The following is a 14,844-nucleotide window of genomic DNA, read 5'->3' on the forward strand; positions in this document are numbered from 1 at the left end:
CTGTAAAATTATCCTAAATGATGAGCAATTTGAGTCAAGATTACCAATCTGGATTAAGAGTCTAAATCCAATCTGGTCCTAATTTATGGGAAATTCATGTCCCCCAGAGTAGGCTAAGCACTGGCCTTAACCACTTCTATCTGCTTTTTTTTCCTGCCCCCTGGCCAGTGACAGGAAAAACAGCACTAAACATTTTGATGATTCACTGTAAATATGTATGTCATCCTTTTACCCTGATCTTTATGTGGCTAGAATCTTAAGAGTCTGCCACAACAAGAGTCATGTTTGAAATACAATACATTAGCAGTGTGAAGCAGAGTTAGCTGTGAAGCAGGATCCCCAGAATAAATAGATGAAATTCTAGACATTTCTAAAGAGGATCCAGCTCCTTAATGGCCACTGAGGTCTTCACTGAATAGGTGTGAATATTTCAGTGCAGTCCAACCTGAACTGAAAAGCAGTTCTTCCTTCCAAATTTAAATACCTCCTGTGCACATAAAAAAAGAGGTTCTTTTATTAGTCCAAATGTTACTATGGTTCGGATCCTGAAAAAACATTCTCTTATTCTTGGGTTATGTTCTTCAGCAAAGGGAAGTTGGGAAGTTAGGCAAGGGACTGGACTAATGAGTGGAAGTGATAAACTGGAGATGTCCCGTTTTCCCCTCATAACAAGTAAGGCTGGGAAGAAGATGGTTGAGAAAGTACATCTCTCTGCCAAGTTCAGATGATAAACTGTGGGTGAACTTCAACAAAAGTCTATTAGCCAACCAATAATCTGCTGGTATTTGGTTATTGAGGATGGTCCAAACCATTTTCCTCGCAGGTTGGACCCATCCTCCTTGAGGGGCAAGTGCAGTTCCCATTGAGAGGGTTGCAAGTAGCTCCCTGAGCACATTGGCACTCCAGAGCACAGTTCCATCCATACTGGCCTGGCTTGCATTCTGTGAGGGAAAATAAGTAAAAATGACAGCAATTCAAATATGTTTCTCAAGCACAGTTTTCTTCTCACTGTTACTTCTTGGAATATAATAGGATAATGATAGACTTGCAAAAAAAAAAAAAAAACTTTTTGTATCCTGTGGTATCTTTTTCCCATGCTAGAATGTTGTATAATGAAAGCAACTATTTCAAAAGCAACCAGGAGGAGGGTAGGGAGTAAGAAGGAAGTGTGTGACAAAATGGGAAGAGGAGAAGTCAGGACAGCCACTGATATGTTTAAAGTGCTTTCTCAGAATTAGATTATTCAGTAACATTTATAGAAGTAGCATTGTGAGGGACACAGGGAAAATGGATTAGTTGCCTGGAGGTCAGAAAAATGGCAAGATGCACCCTGAATACACAATACCTGAGATTTGTCTTCAGGTTAAAAACACGATTATTTGTGCTTCTGTTGTTGAAAGTGAAATGGCTTTAAATTCAACTCTTTCATCTCTTAAAATATGTCAAAGGGCCATAGATCCCCTGTGTGTCGGCTGCTGCAAAATCCTGCTCTATGCACTGGCACTGAGGGATTCAAACGATCTCTAAGTTGAATCGTACTATACTTACAACCAGTAGGAAAATGAAGGGAAGGAATTAAAAAGTGTTAGCTTTATAAATAACTAAATGTGGAATAAAAGGGAGCAGCCTGGGTGTTTGCTCTTAGTCTGGTATCCAGGAAAGAATTAGCAGAGTAAAAAAAAAAAAGGTTCATTTTTTTAAGGATTGTGAGGATAAGAAAGCCCAGCCCAGCCCACAGGAAAAAAGTAACCTCACATTTCCTGGCCAGTCAGGCAGGACTGGGAAGTCACTCAATTTACCAATGTTTAAGGACCAGAGAGACTTCGCTTTGCTTTCAGGACAATCACCTACTTTTGTCCAGTTAGCAAAGGGGGTTCTTCTTAATACATTATCTTAATTGATTTTAACAAATACCTTTAAGGTGGGCATGGCAGTGAGGTAAGCTCTCCCATTCTAGAGAGAAATAAACTGAGGTTTGATATGGCATAAGTGAACTTCTCAATTGTTACATCCTTGCTGAATGGCAGGGCTGCATTTCTGAATTCTCACCTAGTGTTCTTTCCTCTTCTTGCACTACTACAAAGAAGACATAAGGCATATGTAGAAGAAAGCTCAAAACAAGAAAGTAGCAGGTTGGAAAAAGTAAAAATTTCAGAAATATCATTATAAACATGAGGATATAGGTAGGATCGTTAATTTGAGCCCATGAGCAAAATGTTGTTGAATACATCTTTATTGCCTCAATATCCTCTTTTCTGGATTAGAGATTGGTTCCTCATAAATATTTCATGAGCAGTTGGATGCTTAGTTTTTCAACTCTCTTAAAGGTAGGCTGAGTTGTGGTCTACCTCTCTCATCTTAATCAACTAATTAGATTAATTAGATTTTAAATATGAAGCAAATAGAAACACAAACCAATTTTGTAACTTTTTGTTTTTTTAAACGGGGCTCAATGTTAGCAAACAGCAATTGAATATCTTCCTTCAGAAGAAGTTTTGGAGGCAGAGCAAATGCTGCTTTTAAATGATTCTTTTCTCTAAACCACTGAGCTTTGTGAAAAAAAAAATTAAGAAGTTATATGTTATTTCAAATTTAGCCCCACATGCCCACCTTGGTCCAGTGTACTGCAGGATTACTTAGTTTGGTGGTAAGACCATGTTTTCTTGTTTGAAGGAGAGTTATTAGTCAGGATCTCTCCTGAGCAGTACAGAATCTGATTTTAATTTATAAAAATACCACATTTTCATGTTAATAACGGTGTGTATTTAAGACATCTGTTTGAATGTCTGCAAATGTTAATTTACCAAGGGGGGGAATAATCCAATAAAAAGTTGTTACATTCTTTTATGAATTAATATTATGGCTGTTTAATAGGCCCTTTACCAGAGTTCAAGTTAAAATGAGGTCTTTTATCTTTATGACGACTGCGTAGACACAGCTGCTCACAGTTAATATAGCAGATGAACTGTGCCTAATTGAAAATAAAAATGCAAATAAAAGACCTGGTAGTGCATCTGTGTAGGCTGTGGGCACCTTCATGAGCTCATGACAAGAGGGACCTTGGGGTACCCAGAGATCCACAGTAATGTGGCAATTTGCTTCTGGATGGTGAGAGATATGTGATACAGGAATTTAGACTATAGAAGATAGAGGCTTCTTTAACTTACATCCTGTCCATAAGCTCTCTTGGTTTAGTGATTAGTTTTAAAACACTGCTGGGTGCTATCCAATAAAACATTCTGCAGTGATGGACATGTCCTATACTGTGCTATCCAGATTGGTTGTGAATAGCTTCATGTGTTCATTGGGTGCTTGAAGTATGTCCTGCGTAAGGGAGGAGGTGAATTTTAAGTTTTAAATTTAAATTGATTAGCAATATATGGTTAATGACTATCATATTGGACAGTGCATTTGGATAAGCAAAATCACTTCCTATTCTTTCTGTCCCCTGAGAGGTGATATAATGGGGATGGTGAAAGTTCAGCTCTGAACCCAGACTATCTATTTCACATTCCTAATCTGCCACTTCCTAGCTGTGTAACAGTGGGCAAGGTACTTAGCTGTTTTTTTTTTTATTTCAGCTTCCTCATCTGTAACACGAGAGTGGTGATGACAGGAAGGGCACAGAAAATAAACTAAAATGCACGGTACATAATGTGCACTCAATAAACATCTGTGGTTGTCTTCAGTGTTCAGGTGGGACCACAAATGCTATAAGCATTCTGCTTTTAGTGCCCATTCAATGAATGACGTATGTACTGCAGATATTTGTTCTGATAGATTTAGTTGTGACAAGGTTCAAGTCCTCTGTCCACTCTCACTCCTGAAGAATGCTGAGAAGAGAAGAATCCTTTCCACAAACATTTGCTGAAGCTTATCAAGTGTTAAACTGTGCTCTAAGCTTCTTTTCTGGTAAAAGAAAAATTTAAAAATAATATGGACTGGACTCTCAAAAAGCTTATAGTACACATGGATCAGAAATTTAAATGACACAGTTTTGAAAAAAAAGAAAAGAAAAGAAAGAAGAGGAAGAAAGGGAGGGAGGGAGAAAAGAAAGAGAGAGAGAGATAGAGAAAAAAAGACCCCCCCCCCAGGTTGGAAAAGCCAAAGGATTCCAAATCAATATTCATAACCTCCTGATCATATTAGACAAGTCTATGAAAAATGGAAGAAGAGATAATAAGGAATATAGCATTCTTGAGAGCCATTGGTGGTTTCTTATTCTGGAGTATATGCACACATTCACGTACAGTATTGTCTACGGATAGCCTTGCACAAAGTCTGGAACCAGACAGTCTGGGTTTAAATCTTGGTTCTGCCGCTTGCTAACTTTCTGTGCTCCAGCTTTTTCTTCTGACAAATAGGAATATGACTGACTAGTGACAACCTTGTAGGGTTGTGGTGAGAACAAAATGAACTGAGGCAAAATATTTAGGATAATCCCTGGCATTCAAAGAAAGCAGCTGTATTGCTATTGCTCAGAAGCAAGTGGGATGTACAGAGGTGAAAGCGCTGCTGAATAGCATTTTTTTTTTTTAATGAGCTAGAAGGTTACTGTGGCTTTCTTACCATTATTATAACCCCACGTTACAGGATCATAGATTATTAGTGCAGGAAATGATCTTAGAAATACATAGTCTTAGCCTTTCTCTTTTTGAAGATAATGAAAGTAAATTCTGACATTAAACACACTGTTTTGGGTCATATATGAGACAGGCTCTGTCTTTCAGGACTATTGTGAATTATTTAAAGCCTTTTGATCTGGCGAGCATTCATCGAGTCTAATAATAAATGATTAGTCAGCAATCATCTCAGTCTACTCTATCCTCTTCTTAGGATAGTTCCTGAAGAATTAGAGCTTTTCATTCTGGGTCATTCTTCCTATGATTGGAAAGGAAAATAAAGTATAGATTTCAATTTGCAGAGACTGCCTGGGAGCTTCAGTCTCAAAAATATTTCTGGGACTGTGTATGATAATTACTTTATTCTGTTGAATTCTGTGAATCACCTTTGTTATCAGGTTGACTATGTAGGTACTTACCTTATGCCCTCTGTCAACCAAATTGCCAGGGTGGGTGCCTGTGATGTAAGAATACAAACCTTGATTCATCTTGCTAAGGGCAAGGTGTAAAGCAACAGTGTTCTTTAATAGAATGTTATTTCTAGCATAAAGGTGTCTGCAGATCTCTGTGTGAACATGAATCCGAGGGGAGTTCTGAGGTGCTTTGGCTCATACCAGCTTCACATCGAGCTCCAGTTCTCCCTGGTGGGCAGAGGCATTTCCCAGTTACTGGGTGGCAGTAACTTTTTCCTTCACAGTCACAAAGTTGATGGCAGTTGTCTCCAAACATTCCCAGCAGACACTCTACAAAGGAAAGAGAAACGCTGAAATATGAACCCCTTGAGCTTTCACTGATGGAAATGTGCTATACTGTGCGTGTTTTAGTCAGCTTTTTCACCGCTGTGACTAAAGGATGCAACCAAAACAACTGTATAAAGGAGGAAAAGTTTATTTAAGAGCTCATAGTTTCAGAGGTCTTAGTCCAGAAAAGGCTGGCTCCATTCCTCATGGTGGAAGAATGTAGCAGAGGGAAGCAGGTCACATGGTGAAGAGAAAGCAGAGAGAGGGGTCTCTACTTGCCAGATACAAATATATACCCTAAAGCCATGCCCCAATTCCCACCTCCTCCTGCCACACCCTACCACTTTAGTTACCACTTAGTTAATCCTAATCAGGGGATCAATTCACTGATTGGGTTAAGACTCTTACAACCCAATCATTTCTCCTCTGAACTTTCTTGCATAGTCTCACATGTGTGCTTTTGGGGGATACCTCACATCCAAACCGTAACACTGTGCTTTCCAATATGGTAGTCAATAGATACAACTGGCCACTGAGTACTTGAAATGTGTCATGTGTGACCATGGAGGTGAATTTTAAGTTAAATTAAACAGCAACATTCTGTTAATGACTACCATATTGAACAATAAAACCTTTAAATTGAGATTAATGATAAAATCATCAAGATTGAGTTCCAAATAGCAAAGTGGGATGATAAAATGAGATTTGCTGGTCAGAAGAAGAAAGTTTTAGAATTCTCAGAAATAAGGTCCATTCTCATTTGATATTTAGGATTTAAAATTGACTTACTTTGACACTGGTTTATATTTTTGAGAAAATAAATAAACTGAAGATAGAAATTTAAGGAAGAATACCAAGTCTACTGGCTAAGTGTTATTTTTTAAAACATTTTCCCTCAAAGTGTTATTTATTGTGCATCTTTCTAGAAGATTATAAGTTCCATGTCTTCCATTATATTTCCAGAATTTAACACAGAAACAGGAATATAATAATTATCACTTTATTGAATTACTAAATAATATATGAATAGAGGATGAATAAGAGATAAAGTATGTAAAGCTTTAGTGACATCTGAGAATATGGTATGGGACTAATAGAGATGCTTTTAAAAGGCCACAGACAATAACTTGATTTATCACATAAAGTTAAATTTCTATTATCATTATATTATTAACATCATCATGATTGTTGTAATTCTGTGCATAAGAATGTACATAAAAATAGGTCAAAATGGTACTCCTAGTTGTTAACCCAAAATATGTAGTCTGCCTGGCATTACTTCTAATTGAATTGATCAGTGTCATTAAGGGGTTTCATAATATTTCAAATTGAGTAGCCTAAGTTCTTACCTTTATATTTTCATAAACACTCATAGCTGTGATCACATTCTAGTGATAAGTGCCTAAACACCTCTTTTAATATTTTCGTAGTCTTTGTATTAGTTTCAGTACCATTGAACTCAATATATAAGTCATATCTCTTCAAAAATATTTACTGAAATGTTTCCTTTCATTCAGAGGTAGAATCTTCATCTGTTGAAGACTAACAGCTTCAATTGTGTTCTGAGATGTTAAACAATTTTATTTAAGGGAAAATAACATTTTTGTGCACAAAAGTCAACAACAAATTAGAAGCCACAATGAAGCAGCAAAATCAGAAGGACCCATTAAATTGGTCACTGAGTGAATTCCTGTTACTTTGATGTCAGAAACTATGAGACTGTTACAGAATTTCAGTTTGGGTTTGCATGTCTGCCCCTAGTTGGGAAGATCTCATAGTCACACAGAATATTCATGTTCCGATACTTAAAATGGCTCTGGCTATACCTTTTTCACACTGGCTGCCATGAAAACCTGCTGGACAAATGCACTGTCCACTTCTTATGTCACAGCTGCCTCCATTTTTGCAGTCACAGATGTGAGCACAATTCAAGCCATAAAAACCAGGTGGGCATGCTGGAAAACAGAAATGTCAAAATGCTATTTTAACTCTTAAAAATAAATAAAGGAAAAATTAAAGAATATGCTCCAGATCATTTGTTTCTAAAGACCAAATAAGGAGAAGGAAAAAGAAAATTTGAAAATAAGAAAAAGCTATATGGAGAAGTACATTGACAATAGTTTACTCATGTGAATAAGTGAACATACAGATGCCATTCTCTGAAACTAGTTTAGAAACATCCATAAGATAATTTGAAATATCTTCATGTATGTGGAATTTAGTTGCTCTGATGTGCCATAGTTGGCAAAAACATCACTAAACCCTGTCAAACTATAAACACCTAAAAGAACAGTCTTCAAACTTCAGATTAAAGATAAATTTAATGATAATAATTTTGAATTATTTTTTCATAAGACAGTGTCTGTGGAAGATGATTCATATAGTGTTTTTAAGAGAGAGAGAGAAGAGAGAGAGAGAATTTTGTAATATTTATTTTTCAGTTTTCGGTGGAAACAAAATCTTTATTTTATTTTTATGTGGTGCTGAGGATCGAACCCAGTGCCCTGCGCATGCCAGGCGAGCGTGTTACTGCTTGACCCACATCCCCAGCCCCCCATATAGTTTTTGATATTTAAAATCCTGGGAATGGACAACAGAGGGGGTATGAAGCACAGTGGGAATGGGAATAAAGGAGAGAGAAAGAGGATAAAAAACAAGAAATATGGTGCACATCTTACATGGAAGTTGGAAGTTTTGGGAGGAGGGGTACTGGGGATTGAACTCAGGGGTACTCAACCACTGAGCCTCATCCCCAGTCTTATTTTGTATTTTATTTAGAAACAGGGCCTCACTGAATTGCTTATTGCCTTGCATTTGCTTTGAACTCTAGATCTTCCTGCCCTAGCCTCCTGAGCTGCTGGGATTACAGGTGTGTACCATCTTGCCTGGCCAGAAGTTGGAATTTATAGTCAATGAAATTTAATCATTGAAAATTTTCCTTACATCACCTATTAAATACAATATACAACTGCCTTCTGGTAAGTCCAGCATGTTCTATTTTTCCTCCAGAGTTGAAGATCACTACTTTTGTAAGTTACTTTTTGTAACCATTAGGAGTAATGGTTCACCTTTAGAAACCTTGTATCCAAGCAAATGTGTTTCTTTCTAAGCTAAATTGTTATCTGCCTAAGGAGATGGTCCTCCTGAGGAAGTGTGCCAGAACTAAGCCTGACTAGGACAAAGTATTTCCATTTCTTATCTCCAGGTTTCCCTAGAGATGTGTCTGCCGTCCACCTATGAAACAAAGTTTACTCACCCTTTAATTTCCATTATTTCCCCTTGTCTTTCTTTGTTTCCTTCTTTCCTACTTTCCTTCCATCCATCCATCATCCTTCCTTTCTACTTTTTATCTCTCTCTGTCTCCCCTGGTTCCCTACCCCGTTTGGGGCACACAGAGCTGAGTTTGCCCATGTTGATGGAGTGGACCCTTCTCATGTCTGCATAGAGTTACTCAGGACAGATATATCATTAGGAAAGACAATAATTAAGGAGTAGAAAAAGGAGGCAAACACAAAAGGAAATAACAAGAGAATATATATATATATATATATATATATATATATATATATATATATATATATATATATATATTGTTTTATATATATATATTCCTCCATTTACTGATCTTAAAAACAAACAATAAGTGGAAATCTAGTTCAGATTTTTCTGCTTTTCATTCTTATGAAATTAATTTTGATTGAGACTGCATACAAAAATCAGATTTTTTCTATATTTAATTATGTATAAAACTAGGATCATAAAGGTAGCCTTGCTTGACCTTTTCATTCCCTTAAATAATACTATTCTTCCATGTTTCCTGGTTTGGAAGTTTAGAACCATCTTTGAATTTTTCATTTTCCTTATATCCATGACCACCTCAATCACTAATGCAGTCAATAGTTTTCTCAAAATGTTCATTCATTTCCATTTCATTCCAGTCCAGATTTTTAAAACCCTGGATTATCATTCAAGTTTCCCAAGTGTCCTCCACTGATGAGTCCTTTTCCTAATAATCAATAATGTCCCCACATTCAGAGTTATTTCATCAGAGTGATATTTTTTATTTAATCAAAACCTTCTCTGATATCCCACTGCATGTAGGATAAAATCGATGGGTTTCAAATAAATATTTTTCTTTTTTTATCTTTTATTCCAATTTCAAAAACAAAACAAAGAAAGAAACAAACACCATAAGACATTTTTCCCATAGTCCCTGATCCAAAAAAACAAAACAACAACAACAAAAAAAAAAAACCCAACTTAGAATCATTGCCAGAGTTCTAAATTCTCAAAGGCTTGGTAATATCTGTTCCTATGAAATACATTTGTCAGGATGAAACAAAAAGGAACATAGTTAATATAATTTCAGAGACTTTAGAAAATGTTTTTCATTCTAAATAACTAATATTCACTGAGATTTTGCCAAAGTTCTCAGTGCTAAATGTTTTCAAGGTATCTTCTTACTTGGTCCTCATGACAACCTTAAAAGGCAGCTGGCTATTATTAGCTCCACTCTATAGATGGTGACAGTGGGAGAGGTGGACCACACATGACTAATTCTAGAGCCTAAACTCTCATATTTTAATTTCTTAACTGTCTTTCCAATAGAACTCTCTGATGCCAAAGACAAATTACTCTACATTACTTGCATTCCTAATTTTAGCTGAAAATATAAATTAAGAGACAATATAAATCAACGTGTTCAAAGAGAACTTGAAGGCAGATATTTCAGAGTCAAGTCTAGATTAACATGTCAGAAATAAGTAGCTTCCTCATCTGTTATTGCTTTTGGGCAGCTATCAGAAGAATAATTTTGTTCTGAAGGACTTGTGGTGGCTCTCAGGGCATATTATCTGCCAGTGTCTACTCCAAATAATCATGGGTGCATAGAACAATTTCTTGCAGAGAAGAACCAAAAAGAACTAAAAAGACCAATTTTTTTTCAACATGGCAGTTGTCAACGTGTAGAGATTAAATGTTAACTGTGAAATTAGCTCTAATTGCAAGAATATACACTAAAAGCTTTCTAGTTTGATATAATGTGAATATATTATTTCTATGATTTGAACTTATTTTGAAAGCATAGAAAAGTTACAAATACCATAGTATGACCATTAATTTCTCTGCTTACCATGCTCACAGCTTTGTCCATAATAACCTTGGAGGCATTCACAGCTTCCAGAAAACCTGTTGCAAATTCCATAGTTCTGACATGTGCAATTAAAATGGCAGTTTGGGCCATAATAACCAGGAGAACATTCTGAGAAAGAAACCATGAAGCCATTATTTTTAGTTAACAGACAACTGAATTTAAAAATGAGTTCAAAGGCTGGAAAAAAATGAAAGCACATGAACCATTGGCTAGCTCAACAAATTAAAATAAAGCATGCACATGTACAGAATATTTTTTAAAGGATGGAGGAAATAACCATCAAAAAAGATAAATTTCAAAATTATAACCAAATAGATTTTTTAAATGAAATAGAAAATCTTACAGAAAATGACTTACCAAAATTGTCCTAATTTGAGGCAGAAACCTAGATAAGTCAATTACAATGAAAAAAATATAAAATCGCTCCCATATTAAAAAGGGAAAGCATCAGTACTGGTTTACAGGGAAATTCTATAAATATTTACCAATGAGTTCATCACCTTGCCACTTTAACTATTCCAGTGCATTTAAAGGAAGGAACATTTCAAATATATTTTATTGAGTGATTATAATATCAATTCCAATACTGAACAAAATTGCATAAATAACTTCTGCTCAATTTCTCTTATAAATAACAATACAGATTCGGTTTTAAAGGTATACAGATTCCAAAGGCACAATATGAAATAATGCATTATAACCAAATATTTATTCCTAACATATAAGGTCATTCAAAATTTAAAAATTCATAATATATCATATTTATCAGCCTAAAAGGAAAACTCATATTATTAATTTCATATGTGAAGAAAAGAAAGCTGTAATACATTGAAACAATAAAATATTGAATAAGTTATAAAATTAATTAGTCACATTTTAATATGAATATTATAATATGGCATCATACTGAATAGGGAGCAAAATATCTGAACTAATGGAAAGATATACCATGTCTGTTCTTATAGGATGAGTTTATATAAGAATCTTAACTCTTCCTGAGAGAAAGTAGACAAAGGGACAATAAAACATCTGATTATTTTTTGTTTTGTTTTTCATTTAGATATTTGATTATAAATTTCACTTGGAAGAACAAATGAACAAGAATAGGAAGAAAATTTCTGGATAAGAAGAGCAATTGGAAGGATAGAACTTTCATATTAAACATATCTAATAAAGCCTCCATAAATTAGTGTTGCATTTGTACAAAGAGAGGCCAGTAGAATCTTAGATTTAGAAGGGCTATTGGGTTCTATTCAGCTCCATACTCTCTCACTTTAGGTGGGAAAAGTAGTCCACAGAGAGGCTACCCAAAGACAGCCTGCATGGTATTAGCAGAGTGGTGGTTAGCATATATATATTTATCCATTCAAGTTGCAAGGTGTTCTTTTCTATATATCATGCTGTCAAATTTCAGGACCATTAAATTAGAAGTGATGGATGGTGTATAATCACATTCATTGTGACCTAAAGAGCCATACACTCACAGTTGAAAACATCTAGATAAAAATTAACTGTAAATAAATAAATATACATGCACACACACACACACACACACGTATATTGTTTAAACTTAGGGCCCCCTAAGTTTAGGCTTCCAGCACACTTTCTCACAACAAGAACCATTGTTCTGTATTCTGCCAAAATACAATTTTTCTTCTATAATAGTTGGCTCTAACTGTAGTTAGTAGCTGCTCTCCAGTGATGAACAAAATAATAAATTGTGGTTCAAGAAGAAAGTAACCATTAATATTTATCTTTTTCCATTTAAAAAAATATTTATTTTTTAGTTGTAGTTGGACACAATACCTTTATTTCATACATTCACTTTTTTTTTTTAAATGTGGTGCTGTTGAACCCAGGGTCTCTCAAATGCGAAGCGAGAGCTCTACCACTGAGCCACAACCCCAGCCCAATCTTTTTCCATTTTTATTAATTAAAACTTTTATATATTATATAATATACATATGATAGACAATGTATCAAGAAGTAGAAGAATGTCATTGATAAATCAAAATATTTATACTAAATACATATATAACAATACAGGATTACATTTTTCCTGATGAAGTCAAGTTTGGAGACTTCTGGCAGGTCACTATCACTTCCTTGCATTGGGTCTACTACTAATGTGAACTGTTTTTTTTCAGGCCACACATCCTCCACCCTGCCTGCCTCAAGGCCTCAGTGATGACTGAGGTTCTCCAGTTCTGTGCCTAGACATTGAAGGTTCGGAGGATGAGTTTATATACACAATGGTTTTGAGCTTAAGAACTGGCTGAAGAGAGAATGAAATTTTGGTCTCAGAGGAGCTCTTGCACATTAATAATATTTCAATTACTTAAGAGGTTTAAGAGTTTTCATGTGATATTCCAGTAACAAGATAACAATCAATATTTACATACCTATTTTTATTGGAAATGCTTAAAAAACTTGCATGCACTTAATTGAAAAACAGTTTCTTCACTGGCCTCTATTATAACCAGTGATGATACACGCTAAAGGGTGTGTGTGTGTGTGTGTGTGTGTGTGTGTATATATATGTGTATATATATATATATATATATATATATATATATATATATATATATATGGAAACATAAGGTACTATAACAACTTGCCTTTTTCACAATAATTTCCTGTCCACCCAAGACCACAGGTACAGCTTCCATCCACGATATTACAAAGTCCACCATTTTTACAGTTACAGTTTAATTCACAATTTGTGCCATATCTTGTCTGGGGACATCCTGCAGGAATAAAAGTTTTTAAAATGTCAAACTGAATGAAAGTGTCATATGAGTAAACATCTTTCTTTACTCCAGATAAAGTAGCCATATCTGGACAGCAAAAGCATAACACAATTAAAGAATCCCCCAGATCTATCTGTACGCTCACAAGCACATCACTGTTATTCATTCACTTTTCATTCACCCCATAAATATTTACTGAGCTTGTACTATGTGCCTGGCACACTGTGAACTGCAGGTATCCTAATGAATAATCAGCAATAATTCCCAATTAGAGGAGGGAGTATTTTATATAGTTAGTCTCATAATTGTTGAAGAAGAAAGATGAGCAGTTTGCTCCTTAACATTTGTGTACTGAAATCAAAAGAGCATTTCACCAAAGAGCAGTGAAGAACACAAACTAAAATGCACTGCCAAGGGAAGTTAAGACAAAGGTAAGTGACAAGGACCAGACATAAGGAAAACTGAGACTCTCCTTCATGTGCAGGAGAAGCACCTGAAAGACGGGAAGTGCTACCAATGGGAGAGTGGAGCCCCCTAGCCTGAGAATAATGTTCACATTTAGTTGATTTTGTCATGAGGAATATGGGCCCAATATTGCCAGCTAATAGGATTTTTTTCAGGAAAACTGAAAATCCATATTTTATATGAAATTATCCAAACTTTGAAAGTTGGCAACTAATTAAAATAGTTTTACAGCACGGTGGAAGTCAAACTATGCCAGCCAATTCAAACACATTTGTGGCCAGATTTGGCCAAGAGCCTGCCATTTATGACCTCCAGTTTATAGTATTTTTACATAATGATATTTTCCACATGAATTATCTCATTTAATGCTCACAAATACCCCTGTGATGTGGGTAACAGTATTCTTATTTTACTCTTGGGAAAATCGAAACTCAGAGACAGCCAGTAAGATTAAGAATCAAGACTCAAATTTAGAACATCTGACTTCTAATCAACTATTCTTTCAATTCCAGCTAGCAGGAGAGACATTAGAGATTTCTTTATTTTTTTAATTCCAGCTAGCAGGAAAAACATTAGACAGGTTTTTTTTTTTTTTTTAAACTTGCCCAGAGGCATTGGTTAATACAAAGCAGAGCAGGTATTTGAATTCAATATGCATGACACTTTTCTTTATTTTACTGAATAGCTGCACTTAACTTTAGAACCAAATGAAAGAAGGGTTTTGATTTTGTTAGGTAACAGTTATAGTTGTATGATGAATGGTTGAATCTCCATTGCAATTGTAATAGGCTACCTTAAGTTCACCACCTTTAAGTTAACTTCCCTAAGTTAACGTTTGCCTTTAAGGCAAATTAAACCTTGAAATGCTTTGGTGGAACCCAGGGAACTGTGGAAATATAGAACTCCTACTACCACTACCTCTAACCCATGCTATCCCAAGATAAAAGTGAAGACTTAGAAATGTTTCTGCAGGCCTAAGTCTCAGGACAATATTTAGACAGAATTGTGAATAGAACTTGGCTCTTGTAGAGTTAAGGTGATTGCACAATTCTTTCAAACAGTACATAATAATATATATTATGGGATAAAGCATTCTATCCCTATTCCAGTCTCCC

General features: G+C 35.4%; 1 protein-coding gene across 1 annotated transcript in view; it reads right to left on the bottom strand.

Moving 5' to 3' along the window:
- Positions 1 to 789: 789 nt before the first annotated feature.
- LOC114098059 (EGF-like and EMI domain-containing protein 1) overlaps positions 790 to 14,844 on the bottom strand; it is a 610,754-nt gene continuing 596,699 nt past the window's right edge. Inside the window, exons 21-25 of the mRNA XM_071614923.1 lie at positions 13,133 to 13,261; positions 10,494 to 10,622; positions 7,189 to 7,317; positions 5,237 to 5,365; positions 790 to 941 (exon numbers count right to left, since the gene is read on the bottom strand). Coding sequence (XP_071471024.1) covers positions 790 to 941; positions 5,237 to 5,365; positions 7,189 to 7,317; positions 10,494 to 10,622; positions 13,133 to 13,261 — 668 coding nt within the window. The remainder of the gene's footprint in view (positions 942 to 5,236; positions 5,366 to 7,188; positions 7,318 to 10,493; positions 10,623 to 13,132; positions 13,262 to 14,844) is intronic.

The sequence above is a fragment of the Marmota flaviventris genome, chromosome 8, assembly GCF_047511675.1.
Source record: "Marmota flaviventris isolate mMarFla1 chromosome 8, mMarFla1.hap1, whole genome shotgun sequence".
Lineage (NCBI taxonomy): Eukaryota > Metazoa > Chordata > Mammalia > Rodentia > Sciuridae > Marmota > Marmota flaviventris.